A 21,931-nucleotide genomic window follows, 5' to 3' on the forward strand; every position below is an offset into this window, starting at 1 on the left:
TGATCTACAGGAGCCGCAAGTCGTCCAAGGCGCTGGTCAGGGCACGGATCCGGGGGCTGGGTTGCTGGGGGACCTGGATGGAGGTCCCTTTGACGGAAGGGGATGATCCTAGGGTTGTTAGGTTGTTTTGCAAGGATGAATTGCGACCACTCATCCCTTAGGTTTTGGAGGAACTGGGGATTAAGGTGACTGAGGAGGACTCTGACACGGGGTAAACCCGGTGTTGAAGGGTCTGCGTGGACCACCAAGGACTTTCCCCTTGCCAAAGCAGGTGAAGAAGTTGATTGACCAGGAGTGCGATTCCCCAGAAGCCAGATTGAAGGTGGCCAGGGCTATGGCCAGGTTGTACCCCCTGCCGGAGAGCATCATGGATGCGGCGGTATCAGTGGTGATGAAGAAGACCATTCTGGTGGCAGGGTCGGTGGCTTTGAAGGATATCCAGGATCGGAAGCTGGAGATTCTGTTGAAGAGGCTATTTGAGGTCTCTACTATGAACCTGAGGGCTACAGTCTGCACCAGCCTTGTGCATAGGGCTTGTTTGTGCTGGGTCCAAAGGTGCAGGAGTCCACCAGAGGTACCCCTGGGGCTGCTAGGCAGGTAGCTCACCTAGAAGCAGGTGTGGCTTATGGTGTGGATGCCCTCTATGATTTGTTTCGCACTTCGGCTAAGAACATGTCTGCACGAAGGCTTCTGTGGCTTCGCAATTGGTCGGAGGATGTTTGGTCGAAGGCGCAACTTGCTAATCTCCCTTTTAAGGGACAGTTATTTTTCGGTGAGGACCTGGAGAAGCTGATGAAGCATCTGGCAGACTCTAACGGGAAAAGGTTGCCCAAGGATAAGAAGGGCACTAAAAAGACCTTTCCTCTTGCTCTCGCTTCCGTGAGATGAGATTTTGTGCCAGCAGAAGTTCATCCAGTTCTTCACAGAAGCAGGGATCAGGATGGCAGCAGTCCTTTTGGGGGACCTGTAGACCAGCCAGAGAGGGTTCTGGACAGGGGTCTGGAAGTGCCAAGCCTGTCTAATGAAGGCGAGCTGATCCACTCCTTCCTCGTGGCTGCCTGAGGAAGGTTGTGCTGTTTTTACGAGGAGTGGACCAGAATTACCTCTGATCAGTGGGTGCTGGAAATAAGAGAGGCTACGCGTTAAAATTTTCTCAACCCCCCTCAAGTAAGCCTTTGTAGTGTCCTGTTGCGCTTTGCCTGCCAAGCAAGCAGCAGTACGGGACACTCTTCTACGTCTGCAGCAATTGGAAGCCAACCCCCCGATGCCGCTCAATGGGCACTGTCAGGGAAGGTATTCCATGTACTTCGTGGTTTCCAAGAAAGGGGGCTCATTTCTGCCCATTCTGGATCTGCAAAGGGTCAATGCGACATTGCGGGCTCCACGTTTTCGGATCGAGACATTGTGAACAGTGATTGCGGCAGTGCTGGTGATGGTGATGGTAGTAGTGGTGGCAGCCCTCAGAAGAGAGGGAATACTGGTTCATCCTTATCTCGATGATTGGCTCATTTGGGTGAAGTCGGAAGCAGAGTGTTTCGCCTTCATACAGCCAGTGACGGAGTGCCTGGAGTCCCTAGGCTGGGTGATTAAACTGGGTGAAGAGTCAGCTGGTCCTGTCTCAGTACTTGGACTATCTGAGTGTGAGATTCAACAACCTGGTGTGCAAGGTGTTCCTCACCCCGGAAAGGATTCTCAGGTTGCAGTCGCAAGTGGTTCGTCTGAGGGATCTGCCGGTCCCCAAGGTCTGGGATTATTTGCAGTACTAGGGTCCATGGCTTCTACGCTAGATCTGGTGCCATGGGCTTTTGGCACATGTCCCTTACAGAAAGTTCTCCTATCCCATTGGAATCCAATGTTTGAGGAGTTTCAAGTGCTGTTGCCGCTCCAGGAAGAGGCCAGGTCCAGTCTCTCGTGGTGGCTATCACGATCCGATTTGGAGAAAGGAGTGGATCTGGAAGTTCTGAACAGATGCCAGTCTCAGCAGTTGGAGCGGTGCGTCAGGGATCGGCAGCCCAAGGGTAGTGGACCATGGTGGAAGCGTCCTATTCTATCAACCGTCTGAAAACAAGAGTGCTGTGGAGGGCGCAGTTCTTTCTCCCTTGGATTCAGGGCCGGGCAGTATGTATGTTCTCGGACAATGCAATGACAGTGGCCTATCTCAATCGGCAGGGCAGAACAAAGAGTCGTTTGGTGGCTCAGGAGGTTCACAAGCTCTTTGCCTAGGCAGAGCTTCATCTAGCGATTCTCGCAGTGTCTCACACAGCAGGCATAGACAATGTGCAGGTGGACTATCTCAGCAGGCAACAACTAGACCCAGGAGAATGGGAGTTGTCAGCGGAGGCCTTTGTGCTCCTTTGGTGCAGGTGGGGCGAACCCCAGTTCGATCTCATGGCAACAAGGAAGAACGCCAAGGCAACCAAGTTTTTCAGCCGTCTGAGGAAGTTCGGCTCCACAGGAGTAGGTACCCTATTTCAGCCATGGCCAGAGAGGCTACTGCTTTGTCTTTCCTTCGTGGCTGCTTGTAGATCGGGTGCTGCGTTGCATTGAATAGCATTTATTTTATTTATTTATTTATTTATTTAACATTTTTTATATACCGAAGTTCTAGCAACAATGTTGCTAATCATTTCGGTTTACATATAACATTGGGGTGACTTAACATGTGTGTCTTACATGGAACAGGAACATGAACTTGGAGAAAATTGAATAAATACTAATAACAAATAACATTAAAAACAACAGTAGTAATAGAAATGTTATATACAGGCGATTAAAATCAATTATGAATAAGGTATCTGCAAAATAGATAGGAGGGATTGGAAAATTAATTGTTTAGATGTCGAGCAAGAGGTATTATACGGCATAGACCTGGAGGAGCGATTTGGGAATAGAACTCAATCGTAGGCTTGAGAGAACAGCCAAGTTTTAAGTCTTTTTTTAAAAGTGAGGGGGCATTGTTCAAGCCTGAGATCCGATGGTGGAGAGTTCCAGTGGATCGGACCTGCAGTGGAGAAGGCTCTTTTGTTTGACGAAATTTTGAGTGGAGGGGTTTTCAGAGAACCTTTTTGCGCAGTTCTCAGTGGACGGGAGGAAGTATGTAACTGGAATGGGATCCTGAGGTCTAGGTATGAGGCTTTGTAAATGGATTTATGGATGGATGAAAGGGTTTTGTAGGTGATTCTGTATTTTATAGGGAGCCAATGTAGATTTTTTAATATTGGTGTTATGTGGTCCCTTTTTTTTGCTTTAGTTAAGATCCTGGCAGTGGCATTTTGGAGCATTTGTAGCGGTTTTAGCGAGATATCTGGGAGACCAAGTAAAAGGGAGTTGCAGTAATCAATTTTAGAAAATATGATTGCTTGCAGAACTGATCTGAAATCCTGGGGGTACAATAAAGGTCTGAGCATCAAGGACGCGTGATCCTGGTAGCACCGGAGCTGCTGCAATGTCCATGGTTTGTGGATCTGGTGCAGCTGGCAGTGAACGGGCTCGTTGGCTTAAGCCATTTGAAGGGTCTGCTACATCAGGGACCCATCTTGTTGGAAGAGGTGGATCACTTCTGTCTAGAAGCTTGACTTTTGAAAGGTGACGTTTCCGCCTGAAGGGGTATTCCAAGCCGATGATTTCTACTCTGCTTCAGGCTAAGTGATCCTCCACTTCTTTGGCATATATCAGAGTTTGGAGAGTGTTTGAGGCTTGGTGTGGTGCCTATCACACTGATCCCTTGCAGGCAAATGTGGCCCAGGTTTTGGCTATTTTGCAGGAGGGACTATTGAAAGGTTTGGCCTATAATTCTCTCCGAGTCCAGGTAGCAACCTTAGTTTGTTTTAGAGGAAGGCTGTAGGGAAGACTTTTAGCTTCGCATCTTGTTATGCTGCGTTTATTGAAAGGAGCAAAGCATTTGCACCCTCCAGTTCAAAAACTTTGTCCATCTTGGAGTCTCGGTTTGGTTCTGTGAGTCTTGTGTGGCCCTCCTTTCGAGCCTTTACATAGGGCTTCTTTGAAGGATCTTATGCTGAAGACGGTGTTTCTAGTGGCGATTTGCTCAGCGAATTGGATTTCTGAGCTCCAAGCCTTATCGTGCAGGGAGCACTTTTTGCGGATTTCCGATGATGGGATCTGGTTGTGGGTGGTTCCTTCCTTTTTGCCCAAGGTGGTCTCAGCCTTTCATCTTAGCCATACCATGGAGTTGCCGGGGTTTTCACATTTGACACCCAATTCTCCCCATGCGAGGGAGCTTCATCTTTTGGATTTGCGTTGGGTTCTCCTAAGATATCTTAAGGTGACTAATGAATTTCGGACCTCGGACCGCCTTTTTGTGTTACTCAGTGGACCAAGTAAGGGTGTAAGGCGACTAAGAGTATGATTTCTTGTTGGTTGAAGGAGGCGATTGTTTCAGCCTATGTTTGTGAAGACTGGCCGATCCCTGAGGGTTTGCGGGCGCATTCTACTAGGGCTCAGATGACCTCCTGGGCGGAGTGTCAGTTGGTGTCGCTGCAGGAGATTTGTCAGGCAGCAAAGTGGTCCTCTTTGCACACTTTCACTAAACATTACCGTTTGGATGTTAGGGCCCCAGAGGAGGGCGCCTTTGGGGAAAGTATACTGCATGCAGGTCTTTCGGGATCCCACCCAGTGTAAAGGAGCTTGGGTACATCCCACTTGTCTGGACTGATCTGGGTATGAACCGGAAAGAAAATTAGTTCTTACCTGCTAATTTTCGTTCCTGGAATACCACAGATCAGCCCAGACCCCTGGCACATTCTGAGTGTGGTTAATTTTTAGAAAGACCTCTCCTGTTTCTGGATGCTGCTGGTGATGCAGAGTTTAATTTTGTTCTGCAGAAGATAATTGTATATAGTTCAAGCAGTTTTGAGATTTAAAAATGGTTCTTTCTTGACCATAGTTCAGGGGTCAGTTTGGTTGGGGGTTATAACTTGATCCCCCAGCTCTTTTAGAGGAAGAGATCCTGGTGGTTTGGAGTTATGCATCTTGGCTTGGGTACAGGTCAATACTGAGGGACTGCAGGTGGCACTCTTGGTTTGTAGCAGTGCCTCAAAGTTTTTGTTCTCTGCCTCCCATCTGCTGGTAGGGATGTATAAACCCACTTGGCTGGACTGATCTGCAGTATTCCAAAAGCGAAAATTATCAGGTAAGAACCAATTTTCCTTTGCTTGCATGCGGCCCACATACACGCATATGTGGGCATTTTTGTACGAGCAACACTTTTAAAATCAACCTCCAAGTGTCTGTGGCACCACAAAGTTTTGTAACTCACTAGAGTACCAAGCCTCCAAGAGATTTATTAGTGTTTAAAGTAATAACTCCTTCACTGGTATAATGTTTGGCCACATACTCTCTTCATCCATTTTGTAGTCCTCAACATCAGCACCTCAGCCCAGCTGACTTTCTCCATGCCCTCGGGATTTGAGCCTCCGGAGACTCCAAATCATCGCTCAGCACTTGCCTATTTTCCTTATTTTGATGGCAATTACTTGGCAGTGGCTGCATCACTGAATGGAGGCAATGTGGTGGCGACGTTCGTCAGAATGCTGACACAATGGATTGCAGAATTGGGTAAAATGTTTTGCATATTTTAAAGTGGCAATATATGTTATGTAGTTAATTATTTGTGGTGATAGCCACTTTGAGACAAAATCATTTTTGTTCATCCAGAACTTGAAGGCAGTTCAAATTCCTCCCAGTTGTCTTCAACCTCTTGAAAGATCTCACCTAGGAAGTTATGTGCCAGCCTCAAACCCTTACTTAGCCACTCCCTAAATATTGCAGCAGTAAGGAGCATCTTAGAGAAAATAGAGATGTGACCATGATATACTTCCCCCTCTAAAGAATCAAGCCAATGTTAACTTCCAAATTGAAAAAAAATATAGGTTTTGTTTTGCTACTCGTGTTAGTGACATATGGAACTGAAGGGGGAGCTTTTACATTTACTCGATCAGATGTTTGCTAGCATATTCTGTACCAATGCTCCAAAGGAGAGGCGTAGTGAAACATGTTGCAATCCAGAACACCATATCTGAATGTTCTGACTTCGTATAATGAACCTGTCCGAGATTTCATCATCTTGATGTCTGCTAGAAATTTCCTGAACTCATTAGCAGACTTGTGAGAAACAATAACTGGAACTTTTCTTCTGAGTGCTATTATTATTTACTTTTAATGACCAAAAAAAACAAATTAAATTCTTGCAGGTTCCGACACTTGAGAGAGATAATTTAGTAATGGAAAAACCAAGGTATAGTACTGTAGAAATTAGTCATTCATGTTCCCATTAGAGGACTGGAAAGGGCATTATATTAATTACTTAAAATGGCACTGGCTGTATTGCATGTATAATTAATAAGCTCTAAAGGGCTATATTTTGCTGAAGGACAGATACAGTCATCGGTTATTTCTAAGAAGCTGCATGCTACCCATTTATAACTTTGGCTTCTGATTTTCAGTTGAAATCAAAACCCTCTGATAAAACATCCCTTTTGGGGAAATCAGATTTTTTGGTTCTAACCCCTCAAAATAGTTTTACCTGCTGGAACACCAATGTTGATATCCGGCTGCTGTGAGTCAAGAAGAGGCATACGAGCAGCAGTCAGATGACATCATCAAAGAGCTTGAGCAAGAAAGATGCACTGCCATAGGAATGGACCAGCAGGGAGCCCAAGAAAAAGAAGCAGAGGGGAGGAGGAACAGAGTGAAAAAGGGGAAAGGGAGAGGGGCTTCCCTGGGCCACACTCCTTGTCGCCTCCTAGTGAAACACACACACCCGCCTCACTGCCACCACCCCTTAATCACAAACATTCTGGACCCCCCCAGTCACAGACACCCACCCTGAACTTCACTCCCAGGCACCTTTTTACCCTCACCCTTGTTTTCTTTTTAAGTTGTGGTTGTTTTTTGTATAGTTCTTTTTTTTTTTTTTTAATAAAATTGAATCAACCTAAAAATGTCCCTAGAGGTATTGTTCACGACACAAATGCACCCGCCACTTATCTGAAAAATAAGCACATATATTTTCCATTTATAAACAACTTGGATCAGATTCCCTGGTTTTAATTTACCAGTAGGACTGGAATGTGTTTGATCTATTACCACTTTCCCTTCCAGAAGACCCTGTTAGCACAGAGGGAATGAGAAGGCTTGTGCATGTATTGATTGTTCTATTTTTAGCATTTGTCTGTCAAACAACACTACAGGCTCTGGATACATTGCATGAGTTTAAAACATATCAATTGGACAATCAAAGCAAGAGTCCTGAGTGAAAAAATATATAACAGAACCATTATATAGAGATAAAGAAAAGATAAACCGGATAAAACTACCAACAAAAAGACTAAATAGAATGTGTTAATAGGAAGATTGTGGGGTTGTCGGCATGCTGAACAGCTTATGCTGTGTCTGAGGTTGGTCCTCATAAGAGGAGATCACAATCTTACAAGCAAACATTTTCTCCAATGTAATTTTCTAATGTTTCAAAGAGCATAGATCAATTACCGATAGTACTGGAAATTAGAAAGGTATTTCCTGTATCTGAGCATGAAGGGAGAGTGCAGTGCAGCAATGATATCCTCGCAGGAGGTCCTTTAAATAAGACTGGAGTAATCAGGGGGGTGGGTACAGGGGTACAGAGTGAGGCATTGGGGGATGCATGCAGGGTTACAAAGTCCCTCACCTCTGGAACTGGAGGATTTGGGGGATGGGAGCAGGGGTACAGAGCCCCTCACCTCTAGAACTGGAGGAATCAGGGGATGGGTGCAGGTGTACAGGGAGCAAGTGCTCTATAACTCTTATGTTGCTGATTTAAACCTGGCTTGGATCAGAAGTCATCTGAAAGTCATTTATTGAAAAGTGTGAAATTAGTTTGCTGTCCAGTGTGAATTGGACTGAGACCACAGTCTAAACCAGCATCACAACTGGTAGCCTTGTCAGATCAGGGGAGACAACAGGAAGTGGGCCTGGAAGTTGAGGAAAAGCTCTTGCTGAATCAAGCTCAACAAGTGTTATGTGGTCAGATCAATCTCCAAAGAGGAAGGGAAAAAAGCAAGTATTAAATGGTGGTACTTGAAAAGGCAGCATAAGAGAGTCTAATGTATCATTATAAATCAGTATGCATTCTGTGTCAAAAAGCCAATATCAAAATAATTGGGTATCTGTTTTCAATTGTGAAAACTGAAACACTGTAATATTCTGAAACTTTGGAAACACCAGAATTTTTTTTTTTCAGGGCTTGATGTTCCAGAATCAACCATCTACACTCAAATGATCAAAGCTGCCTTACTCCAAAGTTCTCCCACGCTTGTAATCAACCCCACCATCTTTGGAGAGAGGCATGCACCTGACCACCTGGCTTCTGTGTCTAATATAGCTGCAACTGAGCTCTCGTTGGGTCATGTGACGCGAGCGTTGTGCTGTGGGATCATTCAGAATCTGCATTCCATGTTATCAGCTCAGCAGCTGATAGAGTCAGGAGTGAAAAGGATTGTGGGAAGTGGGAGTGCATTGTCCAGAAATGAGGTGTTGAAGCAGGAAGTGGAAAAAGCCTTTCCTCTTCCTGTGGTGTATAGGAAGGATGTGAACTCAGCTGTGGGTGCTGCCATGGTGATGCTTCACCGGATGTAAAGAGGCCTCTGGGTTATCTACATCTGCTTTAGGTTACCAGTATGCTGCCATATTTTTATATCCAAAAGAACCAAAATTAATTCATTCATTCTAAACATTCCAGGATGTTTTTGGTATTTCAGTGTTGCCTGGTTACATTTCTTCATGAGTTTCTGAGGATCCAAGTATACCACCATCACAAACAGTGGATTACAAATACACATGGTTATACATGGGCTGCGGCTCCATCCTGGAGGACCAGGTGATAAGAGATCTGGATGAAGAGAATTACAAATCACAATCCAAGATATTTCATTGTGAAAAAAAAAGCAAAGACCTTTTCTTGGGGATCATGGTTTGTGAATCTTATTGCCTGTTAGTGAATAACATCTTTTTCTATTTTTTTTCCCTTCATGCTTACAATATGCTGGTGCTTAAGACAGGAAAATTGGTTCTTACCTGCTAATTTTCGTACCTGTAGTACCACGGATCAGTCCAGACCGTGGGTTGAGCCTCCTGTCCAGCAGATGGAGACAGACCAAAACTGAAAGGGTATCCTGTACCAGGACAGAGCCTACCCTGCATCCCTTCAGTATAAACATTATCACAGATAACTATAAATGTAAACAGTAGAAGATCAAGCAAGCAACAAAAGAACTGAGAAATGGAACAATTGAATGAACTCTGTGAATAAATGCTCTTGCATAGATATCCATCGTCATCTAGTAGACGCTTCCGGTGCCTCAAACTATAATATAAAATTAAGATATCCGATTACCTGCAGAGAAAGAAAACTTCGAGCGGACAGACAGACAGTAGAAGGGAGGGTGTCCGGACTGATCCGTGGTACTACAGGAACGAAAATTAGCAGGTAAGAAACAATTTTCCTTTCCCTGTACGTACCCAGATCAGTCCAGATCGTGGGATGTCCCAAAGCTTCCCTACATAGGGTGGGACCGAGACAGTCCCCGCTCGAAGAACCTGCTGTCCGAAGGAGCCAAAAACTGGCGCCTGTACATCGAAGCCGTATGAAGAGCAAATGTATGCAGAGACTTCCACGTAGCTGCCCTGCATATCTCCTGCGGGGAGACCGACTGACTCTCCGCCCAAGAAGTGGGCGGAGAGTCAGTCGCAAGGAATGTGCCTTTAGACCCTCTGGAACCGAACGGCCTTGACAGATATAGGATGACGCAATCGCCTCCTTCAACCAATGAGCAATTATAGCCTTAGAAGCCTTTTGGCCCTTATTTGGACCACTCCATAGGACAAAGAGGTGATCCGATACTCGGAACTCGTTTGTAACCTGAAGATAAGCAGTAAGACTCGTTTCACATCAAGGCGCCGAAGATCACCCCCAGTCGTACTCGCTATGTCATCAGAAGAAAACGCGGGAAGCTCCACTGACTGACATGAAAGGAAGGTACTGTTTTGAGGGAGACCCCTGAATCAGAAAAACGTAGGAAGGGTTCCCTGCAAGACAACGCCGACACCCTTCTGGCAGAGTAAATAGCAATCAGGAAAACTATCTTAAGCGTCAAATCCTTGAGAGTAGACCGGCGGAGCGGTTCGAAGGGTGCCTCGCAGAGAGCCCGAAACTCTAAGTTAAGACTCCATGAGGGACAAGTAGCTCGGACAGGCGGATTCAAATGTTTGGCCCCAGTGAGAAAACGAACGACATCCGGATGAGCCGCCACTGCGTAACCATCAATACTGCCTAAAAGAGAGCCGAGAGCGAACACTTGCACCCTCAAGGAGCTGAAAGACAAACCTTTAGAAAGGCCCTTCTGGAGGAAGGAAAGGACCTGGGATACCGGAGCTTTATGAGCCGGAACACCCGATTCCACACATACATTCTCAAAAACTTTCCAGACCCAGACGTAAACGAGAGAGGTATACAGCTTACGAGCCCGCAGCAGCGTGGATATAACTTCTTCCTTATAGCCCTTCTTTCTCAATCTCCGCCGTTCAAAAGCCAGGCCGCTAGACAAAAGCGAGCCGCCTGATCGAAAAATACGGGACCCTGTCGGAGGAGGCGGGGAAGATGGCCGAGGTGAAGAGGGCCGTCCGTCCCAAGATTTACCAGATCCGTGAACCATGGTCTGCGGGGCCACTCGAGTGCCACAAGAACGATGGGTCCCCGGTGAAGTTCTATTCTTCTGGGTACTTTGCCCACTAAAGGCCAAGGGGGAAACATGTACAGGAGAATGTCGTGAGGCTAGGAAAGGACCAGGGCATCCACTCCTTCCGAACAGTGTTCCTTTCTGCGGCTGAAGAATCTGGGAGCTTTGGCATTGCTCAGAGTGGCCATCAGGTCCAGGTGAGGAGGGCCCCACCTGCAGACAGATCCATCGCTCCGTCTGACAACTCCCACTCGCCGGGGTCTAGACGCTGACGACTCAGGAAATCGGCTTGCACATTCACCTTTCCCACATTGTGGGAAGCTGCTAAGCGATCCAGGTGCTGCTCCGCCCAGGCAAAGAGCTTGCTGGCTTCCAGGGCCACCAGATGACTCCTGGTGCCCCCCTGCCAATTGATATAGGCTACTGTAGTGGAGCTGTCCAGAGCACTCGCACCGCCTTGCGACGGATCAGGGGAAGAAAGAACTTGAGAGCCAGGTGGACCGCTCTGGCCTCCAGCCGATTGATGAGCCTGCGGGATTGAACTGGGGACCAGTATCCCTGCATAGCCTGGGATTGACACACTGCTCCCCAACCTGAGAGGCTGGCATCTGTCGTGACCACAATCCACTGAGGGAGTCTAAGGGCATCCCCTTCAGGAGGTGCACGAGCGATAACCACCATTGTATGTCGGCGATGGTAGAGGTGGAGATCGGGAGAGCCATCCGAAACTGCTCCAACATTGGCTTCCTGCGGGATAGCAAAGCTTTCTGTAATGGTCGCATATGTGCAAAAGCCCAAGGAACCAGGTCGATAGTGGAAGCCATGGTCCCCAGGACCTGAAGGTAGTCCCAACCCGTGGGGAGCGGAAGCGAGAGAAAGTTGCGCATTTCCTTCCAGACGCTCGGGCGCTCAAACTTACGGAGCAACACCTTGCCGACTCGGGTGTTGAAGCGCGCCCCCAGAAATTCCAGGACCTAGGAGGGCTGGAGATTGCTCTTGGGAAAAATTGACTATCCAGCCGAGGGAAGTGAGGAGAGCCAGGACCCTGTCAACCACTATCCTGCTGAGAGTCTCCGACTTGGCACGAATGAGCCAATCGTACAGGTAAGGATGGACTAGGACCCCTTCTCGCCGTAGGGCGGCCGCCACCACCACCATGACCTTGGTGAAGGTGCGTGGCGCGGTGGTGATGCCGAATGGAAGCACCCGGAACTGGAAGTGTTGTCCCAAAATGTTGAAATGGAGATACTTCTGGTGATCGTGTCGTATCGGTATGTGCAGATAGGCTTCCGTTAAGTCGAGCGAGGCCAGAAACTTGCCTGAGCGAACAGCAGTTATCACAGCCCTCAGGGTCTCCAAGCGAAAATGAGGAACCCTAAGGGCCCGGTTAACTCTCTTGAGATCCAAGATCGGACGGAAGGAACTGACCTTTTTGGGCACAACAAAGTAGATGGAATACTGGCCGGCGCCTTGTTCCTCCACCAGGACTGGAACTATGGCTCCCAGCTCCTGGAGCCTGCCAAGGGTCTGGCAGACGGCTGTTGGCTTCCGCAGGGAGAGACTATGTACAGATCTGGCAAATCCTGAGCAAACTCTAAAGCGTAACCTTTATCACCTCGAGGACCCACTGATCCGTCATGATTTTGACCCATTCCTCGAGAACAGGGGAGAGACATGCACCTAAGTTTGGAACGAAGGAATGGGCCAGCTGGATCTCATTGGGGAGCGGACTTTGCAATCGAGTGTTCTGGGTTACCGTCTCGGAAGGCACAGTGGCCTTGAAAGGGATGAGACCTGGAGGTGGACCCCCTTGGGAAGGAACCCCGCGCTCTGTTATACCACCGCTGGCCTCTAAAGCAGGAGTGTGAAGGAAAGGAGGACAGACTGTTTAGGGCGGTCCTCCGGCAGCTTATGGATCTTGTTCTCACCCAGGGATTTAATAAGCTGTTCAAGGTCCTCGCCAAAAAGCAACACTCTTGAAAGGAAGTGTGACTTCCTTTCAAGAGTGAGACTTGGAGGAAGAATCCACAGACCAATAGCACAGCCAGAGGAGACGTCTGGCCGACACTGCTGAGACCATTGCTCTGGCCTGCACGCGGAGTAAGTCGTAGAGGGCTACCACCCCATACGCCACAGCGCCCTCCAGCCATTCTGCCTGTTCCGGCTCTGCAGACGGGAGGTCCTGGGTGCTGAGCAACTGTTGTACCTACCTAAGGCTCGCCCGCTGTTTGACACTGCTGCAGATCGTCGCCCGGACTCCTAAGGCCAAGACTTCGAAGATGCGCTTGAGGTAAAGTTCGACTTTACAGTCTTGGATATCTTTCAAAGCCATGGCTCCCACCACCAGGATAGTGGTGTGTTTGGTGACAGCGGATACGGAAGAATCCACCATAGGAATTTTAAGCATCTCTAGGCATTCCTCGGGGAGAGGATAGAGCTTGTCCATTGCTCTACCCACTCGGCACCTTGCCTCGGGAGCTTCCCATTCCCGAAGGAGCAGCAGCTTGTGCATGGGATGGAACGGAAAAGTGCGTGGAGGAGCCCTGAGTCCCGCCAGGACCGGGTTCACTTTAGCTGGCATCGCAGCCGTAACCGTATCCTCCGGTGGTACCTCAATACCCAGCTCCTGCAAAATGAAGGGAATGAGTGGCTCCAGCTCTTCCCTTTGAAACAAACGGAGCACTCGGGGGTCATCTCCCTCAAGTGGCGGACCTTGCAGCGACAAATCTGAATCTTGGTCCGGGTCAGGCACCGTGGGTGGCTGAGGCGGATCCGGGGGGGGAGGGGAAATCCCCGGCACTACCCTAACCCTGATGGAGCCCTACCCATCTGGCGCAGCCGGAGACTGCGGGGTGGGCATCCGAGGCATTTTAGCAGGGGGAGGACCTGGGGGGGGGGGCCTCCTCCTCCTCCTCCTCCTGTAGGCTTGCCAAATAAGAATTCTGCATTAAGAGCACAAAGTCAGCTGAAAAACGTGGCCTGGACTTCCCGAGGGGGAGGGGAGGGAGGGGAAGGAGGGTCAGGGATATCCTCAGGAGGACCACAGGGCTTAAATCAGGGGGAGAAACATGAAAATCTGGCTCCTTTCCCTCCTGCAGCCCCAATTCCAAAGTTGTATTGATACCCAAAATGGCCACGGTTTGCCGCGAAGGGAACGGCCTGGCCATGCGGCGAGAAGTCCGCCCCCGGGTCGCTGGCTTAAACGCTGCCGTGAAGGCCCTCCCCACCCGTCAGGCACCCAGAGCAAAGCCCATTGCGGGAGAGCCGCATGGCAGGCTCCCCGCAGGCTAAACAGAGATTAGAACGCGGCATAATCAAAAGGAGGAGCCACCGCAAGGAGGAAAAACAGCTGAGCTGTGCTGTTCCGGTGAGTGAGGGCAGGCTATCGAACCCTGCTCGCTACCGTCCCTGACTCAAACAGGGGTAAGAACAATGCTGCTATGTGCTAAATATTTTGTGGGGTTTTTTTGTTTTTTTTTTTAAAGAGACTGCAGGGGAATGAAGCTTCCCTGTCAGAGTACCCGGGGGATTAAACATCCCGGGGCCAAGGCAGCTAGGTAGGGGGAGTGAATGGACTACCAGTATCGCCCCAAACACACAGGGAGCCTAGGCTGAGTAATCAAGGGGCAAGCACCCCTAGGCCCCCCGAAGAGCGAGGAGACAGAGCTGTCTCCTGAAAATAAACTCAGATTTCTGAACTTTTTTTTTTAATTTGGAAAGATAAATAATACTTGCTTGATCTTTGCCAAAGAAAGCGAGAGAAAACCCCCACAGGGTAGTGGCAAACTAAGAAGGAAAGGGTGAGCTGCCTGCATCTGCTGGAGACAGACAAATACTGTACTGAAGGGATGCAGGGTAGGCTCTGTCCTGATATAGGATACCCTTTCAGTTTTGGTCTGTCTCCATCTGCTGGACAGGAGGCTCAACCCATGGTCTGGACTGATCCGGGTACATACAGGGAACATCAGCTGTTATTGAAGGAATGAAATAGTGGTCACTGGGGCATCTCAACACTCACCAAGATGCCTGGCCAGCCCAAGCTGTTTTAGCCACTTTCTCTGTCTCATGTTTTGGAAAGCATCTTTTTCCTTATTCAGATTTCACAGCATTCATTTCATTATCCTTGATCTATTCTAATCATACAGAGGACAGCTCCAAAGTGTACACTGGCAGCAAACGTTGAGTTCCTGAACATACCCAGATCAGTCCAGACAAGTGGGTTTTGCCTCCCTACCAACAAATGGAGTCAGAAAAACAAAACTTTGAGGCACTGCTACTTAACAGAGCGCCACCTGCAGTCCCCTCAGTATTTCTCTGACTCCAGCAAATGGTAGAGGTGCAACCCTGCAGTCGGAGATTAAGAAAGAGGAAGAGAGAAACTGAAGTAAGAGAATTTTGAAGGAAGCTCCCTGAGGTGTTAGGCTCCTTGGTGGATCATCCCTCAGGTTGAGCCAGGAATCCAGGGGGTTGGGAACACCTGCCTTGTGCTCACCCACATTGTGCCGGGGGCCCTGAAAGCCAGGGGACTGGTTACCTTAGGGCCTCTGTCTGCAAGGCCCTAGAATCAGGGAAGTACCCCTGTGTGGTTTTTTTTTCCTTTGTATCTGTGATTTTAAAGTTTAAAAAAGAAAAAGAAAGGAGCAGAAAGGCAAACAGCTGGTGCTGGGGGGCGGAAGGTACGGCCATGAGGCAGCGAGGGCTGCAGGCCTCGGCAGACAAAAGGTAACTACTGTGCAGGTCCACATGTGTGCCGGGGCCCCAAGGGGAGCGGCATTAGCGGCCAGGCCTGTAGCGGAGGGGACTTGGCATCGGTTGGTGCGGCCACGTTTGTTTTCCTGCTCGTCTCTGGACCAGGCTGAGGCCAGAGAGCAGTGGTCTTTTCTGCGGTGGTGCCTGGTTGATTTTTCCGTGCCGCAGGAAATAGCACAGCATGGTTTAAAAAAAAACAAAAAAAAATGCGCCAGAGCAGCAGTTGAGGTTGGCGGTGTTTGCAGGCTGTTGGGCGGCCATTGGTACAGTAGAAGTGTGCTGCGCATGTGGGCTGGAGTCTACACACTTGAATTCTCCCTCTGTCCTGGTTGCACTTTGGGAGATGAGGGTTCCTCGGTGGGGGCACACTGGGGGAAGTGGATTTCCAGCCCTTCAGGAGGGACATTGTTGTCAGCAGCCGAGGGGTTTGGGGACACCGTGAGGCGGCTGGGTTCACGGAGAGTCATGGGCAGGAGTCCTTTTTCACTGTTCCCCTCCCCCGTTTTCTCCTGAGGTTTAGGGGGTCTCTGAGCTGGGGGGACTCTGATGACAGCCTGGAGCAGGGGATGGATGGCCCTGAGGGAGTTTTGCCAAAATGTATCCTCTTGATGCATAAAGCCTTCCTGGCAAGGAAAGGGGCAAAGAGGAAGCGGGCAAGAGTCAGCTTCCCCTGTCTGCGCCAAAGAAGTCTAAGAGGGCCACAGGTGGGTCCGGGGACCTACTGCATCGTCGGGGACTGCATCAGGTGGAGTCGGAGATGGAGCTCAGGGATGGGGGGCCTCCATGGATGATCCGCAGGATGTCCCTTTGGACCACCTGGGGTGGTTCCAGACGCTGACGTGACTATGGCACCGGGTGTGGACCCTAATGTAGCTAAGGACCACCCAGATCCACATGAAAGATCAGAGGGGGATGATCCTTGAGTTGTCAATTTATTTAAGAAGGTGGAACTATGCCCTCTTATTCCACAAGTCTTGGAGAAAATGGGGGTGAAAGTAACTCAGGAGGCATCTGAAAACGAGGGGGTGAATCCGTTCCTGGATGGGCTGAGGGCTCCCCCTCCCCTGAGTACCTTTCCTTTATCTAAGAAGATCAGAAAGTTTGGAAGCTATATCCCCTGATGGAGGAGACTTTGGAGATACTGTGGATACTGAAGGTGGATGCTGCGGCGTTGGCGGTCACTTAAAAGATGACCATCCCGGTGGTGGGAGCTGCCATTTTGAAGGATGTGCAGGACCGCAAGTTGGCGATTTCACCTAAAGCGGATGTTTGAGGTCCCTGCACTGAGTCTTTGGGCCACTGTTTGTGCCAGCTTGATGCAGAGGGCCTGTCTGTGTGGGGTTCAGAAAGCACAGGATCTGGCTTCGTCAGGAGATGGTGCCCTGCATTCAGCTCTATCATATATCATATCATACCATATCATAGAATGCATCGGCTTATGTAGCCGATGCATTCTATGATATGGTTTGCATGTCAGCCAGGAGTATGGTCTTGGTGGTGGTGGCCCGCAGGCTTTTGTGGCAGCACAATTTGTCCGCTGACATGTGGTCGAAGGCTCAGCTGTGGAATCTCCCTTTCAAAGGGAAGCTTCTCTTCAGGGAGGATTTGCATCAGCTAATGAAGACATTGGGGGAATCTAAGGGGACCAGGCTGCCTGAGGATAAGCACACTAGTAAGAAGCTGTTCCTGCCTTGAACCCAGTTCAGGGATTCGAAGAGATTTCAGTCTGGTAGGACCACCTTCAACACGTCTGCAAAGCCGATGGGCGACCGCCAGCAGTCCTTTTATTGAGGCCGTAGAAGCTCCAGGGATGGTGCCAGTCAAAGGGGCCAGTGGTGGAAAATGAACACAAGGAAACCAGGGTGTCCCAGACCTGTATAGAAGCCATAGAGGGCAGCTTGCCCAGCTTTTATGTGGAGTGGACCAGGATTACCTCGGATCGTTGGGTGCTAGAGGTCATAAGAGATGGCTATGCTCTCAAATTTTTGTGCCCGGTTCAGGAGGCCTTTCTTGAGTCTCACGTGGTCTCTCGCAGCAAGCAGGAGGCTGTGATGAATGCTGCAAAGGTTACTGGATCTACGTGCTATAGTGTCCGTGCCATAGGAAGTACAAGGGCAGAGCAGGTACTCCATTTACTTTGTGGTTCCCAAGAAGGAGGGTACCTTCTGTTCCATTTTTGACCTGCAGAAGGTGAACAAGGCCCTTTGGGTGGCGTGTTTTCATATGGGGCCACTGCGCACGGTTGTAGTGACAGTCCGTAAAGGAGAGTTCCTGGCGTTCCTGGACTTGACAGAGGCATGTCTTTGTAAACTGATTCGGATGGACCATCAGAAGTTTCTTCATTTCATAGTGCTGGGTCAGCATTTTCAGTTTTAGGCCCTTCCTTTCGGACTGGCAACGGTGCCACAAACCTTCACCAAGGTGGTGGTGGTGGCTGCGGCCCTAAGCAAGGAAGGAGTTCTGGTTCATCTGTACCTGGACGATTGGCTCATTCGAGCAAAGTCTGAGGAGGAGTGCAAGAGGTAGCTTCAGCGGGTGATGAGCAACTTGCAATCACTAGATTGGGTCATAAATATGTCAAAGAGCCATCTAGTTCTGACCCAATCCTTGGAGTAACTGGGTGCTCTATTCAATACTAGGAGGGGCAGGATGTTCTTGTTAGAAGACTGAGTGAGGAGGTTGCAGGCACAGGTGATGAGCCTGCTTCTTCTTACATTGCCAACGGCTTGGGATTACTTTCAAGTGCTCAGTTCCATGGCATCCATGTTAGATTTGATTCCATGGGCGTTTGTGCACATGAGATCTCTGCAGCGCGCTCTGTTGTCCAGGTGGAACCCATTGGGTCAGTATCATCTACCGTTGCCCCTGCTGCGAGAATACAGGTCTAGTCTCTATTGGTGGCTGTCTCAGTGCAATCTGATGAAGGGAATGGCCTAAAAATCCCGGCCTGGGTGGTGGTCACCACAGACGGAGGTTCGCATGTTTTATGACAATGCGACAATGATGGCGTACATCAACCGTCAAGGCGGGATGAATAGTCGGATGGTAGCTCCGGAGGCATGGCATTTGTTCATGTGTGCAGAGCGCATCTCGAGGGCATAGCAGCCTCGCATATCGCAGGGGCGGAAATCATACAGGCAGACTTCCTCAGCAGGCAGCAACTGGACCCGGGGGAATGGGAGTTGTCCCACAAGGCTTGGAACCACATTTGTGCCTGGTGGGGTCTTCCCCAGCTGGGCCTCATGGCGACATGGTTCAACACAAAGACAGAGAGGTTTCTCAGTCGCAGAAGAGCGGTCGGTTCGGTGGGCCTGGATGCTATAGTGTGCCCTTGGTCGTCAGGGATCCTGTTGTATGTGTTTCTTTCTTGGCCTCTGTTCGGTCGAATTCTGAGGCATATAGCAGCATATCCCAGTTCTGTGGTGTTGGTAGCGCCTGAATGGCCACAATGTCCGTAGTTTGCAGAACTGGTGCATCTGGTGGTGGTCGGATCCCTTCGGCTGGCTCATTTACCAAAGTTGCTGCATCACAGGCCCGTATTTTCAGATCAAGAGGATCACTTTTGTCTCGTGGCTTGGTTTTTGAGAGGTGGTGGCTGCGCATAGAAGGTTAATGGGAGCAGGTTATCTCCATGTTTTCTCCAGGCTTGTTGACCTGCCACTTTGGCATATATACAGGTCTGGAGGGTGTTTAAGTCTTGGTGATTTCAAAGACAGGTGCATCCCCTGTCAATGGAGGTTCCTCTTATATTGGAATTTGTGCAACAGGGCTTGTCTAAGGGTCTCGCCTATAGTACCGTTCACGTTCAGGTGTCAGCTTTGGACTTTTAGGGGCAAATGGCGAGGTAGGTTCTTGGCCTCGTGTCCGGATGTGGTTTGTTTCTTAAGAGGTCAAGCATTTGCGACTTATGGTCCGGAGGTTATGCCCAGTTTGGAGCCTTAAATTGTTCTTGCAAGTTTTGTGTGGGGCTTCTTTTGAGCCTTTGAGGAGAGTGATGCTGAAGTCTTTGACTCTGAAGGCAGTGTTTCTGGTGGTGGCCTTCTATTCAGACAGGTTTCGGAGTTACAGGCTCTGTCTTGCGAGAATCCCTTTCTGCGGATTTCCCTTGATGGGGTTTCCTTGTGGACCGTCCCCTCTTTTTGGTCTATGCTGTCCTCCTCTCATGTTAATCAATCAGTAGACCTTCCAACTTTTTTCTGGAGTGGTCTAAGGATTCCCCTAGGGGCAGGGATCTGCATCTTTTGCATGTAAGGAGAACTCTGTTGCATTATGTGGAGCTGTCAAATAGTTCCAGAGCTCTGATCACTTTTTTGTCCTGTATGGGGGCAGGAAGGAAGGGAGAGAAGGCCTTTAAGGCTACCATTTCCCGTTTGGTTGAAAGCGGCTATTTGCACAGCCTATATTTGTAAGGGCTGTCGACTTCCAGCGGGGCTGAAGGTGCAGTCCACAAGATCGCTAGCCACTTCCTGGGGAGAATGTCAGTTGCCGTCAACTCAGGAGATTTGTAGAGCTGCGGTGTAGTCCTTGTTGCATACTTTCACCAGATATTACCACATGGACATGAGGGCACAGGAAGATGTGTTCTTTGGTGAAAGTGTTCTGCCTGTGGGTCTTTCGGGTTCCTGCCCAGTCTAGGGTGCCTTGATACATCCCACTTGTCTGGACTGATCGGGGTGTGTTCAGGAATGGAAAATTGGTCCTTACCTGCTAATTTTCGTTCCTGTAATACCAGAGATTAGTCCAGAGACCCATCCCATGTTTTTTGCCAACTGGTGGTTCAAGTTGGTTTGCCTTTCAGGGTATTTGGGCAGTTGTTGATCATGGTTTGGGTTTTTCAGATTTTATTTTTGGGAGTGTTTTGGGCTCCAGTTTTTGGGGGTTTCCAACCCTATAGTTTTCCCTGTTAGCCCAAGAAAGGGATTTTGGGGATACATCTTGGCTTGAGTACAGGTCAATACTGAGGGGACTGCAGGTGGTGCTCTTATGTAGCAGTACCTAAAAGTTTTGTTTCTCTGACTCCATCTGCCGGTAGGGAGGCAAAATCCACTTGTCTGGACTGATCTGTGGTTATTAGCAGGTAAGAACTAATTTTCCTTTCTGATCTTCAGTCCATTGCTTTTATAAATTGATAAATACCTATAAATCAGATTAGAGTTAATTTCAGTTTTGATACTGCAACAGGACCAATGAACTGATTCTGTTTAGATTACACAGATTACTGTGCTGCCTCCTAGTCTGCATTATCCTGGTAAAGGCAACTTTGTAAAGGAATAAAGTATATAGGTGTTACGGTCATTGGCACATATCACTATAAAAACAAAGGGGCAGTGTTTTTCTGTAGTGGTAGCCTATAATTTTATTAAAGGAAAGATGCATCTAAAGATCAGCATTTTCATCAGAAAACATTAATTTTACAGCACTAGAAATATGTCCTGCAGTCCTTTTTGCTTCTTGTTTATACAGTACTAATATTGTTCATATTAAGGAAGCTCATTCCATGCATAAAACAATTGCTAACTAAACACAGGCCTATGGTAATATTGTTGGTAATTTCCAGAATTTTCCAAATACCCAGATCATCAGCACGAAACCAGGAGAGGTACTTTGACTTTGGGCAGTTCTTGGCTGGAGTGTTTGGGCCTTTCTAACTGCATTCTGCATTGCATCGTGTCCATATGATTTATTAGGGCTGTAACTTAAATATTGTGAGAGAGTAATGTTTGTTTGCTGACGTTTTAAAGAACAAGACTTTTTGCCATATTGCAGTGTTATTACTACTTGTGAAATAAAGTGCTATTTTAAGCCACTCTGTTTCCTTTGATCCTGAAGAAAGTTTTGCATAGGACATACCATGTTGAATATCTTTGAAATGAGCTGACTTCCTGTACAGGGCAGGTACTGTTTGTGTGAATTAAATCTTGTGTACAGTAATCACTACAGAGTTGAGAAAAATAAAATGACTAAATTAGAATATGAATTCTTGCATTTTTACTTATTCTTTAGTACTATGTGAGTAAAATTAATTAGAATCTGCTTCAAATAAGGTGTTAGGGGTATGTGTGTGTGTAAGCACAAAACTAAGAGTCATTCTCATGAACTCAGATTCCCATTCTCCCACTGATACTTTGGGCAAGTCACTTCGGGCCCATTTCATCTATTTTCTGTCAGCTAAAGGTAAAAGGTCTTGGTAATGTGAAGAAGACAGAAAATACAATGATTTTCTTACCAAATAATCTTGCCCACAATAAGGTTCTATTTTAATTTAGCAATTCCTTCAGTCTTGCACTCAATTCTGATGGGGCTGTAGGTGCCTGATGTGCAGCAACGTCTGGGCAGTATGTTATTAAGGCAACATCTGCTTGCAGCAGGGATCTGGCTGTCAGGTTACCTCATTAGAAACAGACCTGACCAGCAGCATCTGAATGAAACATTTAATGTTTCAGAGAGGACGG

At 48.3% G+C, this 21,931-nt stretch overlaps 1 protein-coding gene across 1 annotated transcript in view; it reads left to right on the top strand.

Annotated features, from left to right (window-relative positions):
• The window catches only part of SHPK (sedoheptulokinase), a 34,688-nt gene extending 13,238 nt beyond the window's left edge, over positions 1–21,450 (top strand). Inside the window, exons 6-7 of the mRNA XM_029611341.1 lie at positions 5,374–5,574; positions 8,237–21,450. Of these exons, the coding sequence (XP_029467201.1) occupies positions 5,374–5,574; positions 8,237–8,631 (596 nt within the window). The 3' untranslated portion in view covers positions 8,632–21,450. The remainder of the gene's footprint in view (positions 1–5,373; positions 5,575–8,236) is intronic.
• The last annotated feature ends 481 nt before the right edge of the window (positions 21,451–21,931 follow it).

Source organism: Rhinatrema bivittatum, chromosome 8, assembly GCF_901001135.1.
Source record: "Rhinatrema bivittatum chromosome 8, aRhiBiv1.1, whole genome shotgun sequence".
NCBI lineage: Eukaryota > Metazoa > Chordata > Amphibia > Gymnophiona > Rhinatrematidae > Rhinatrema > Rhinatrema bivittatum.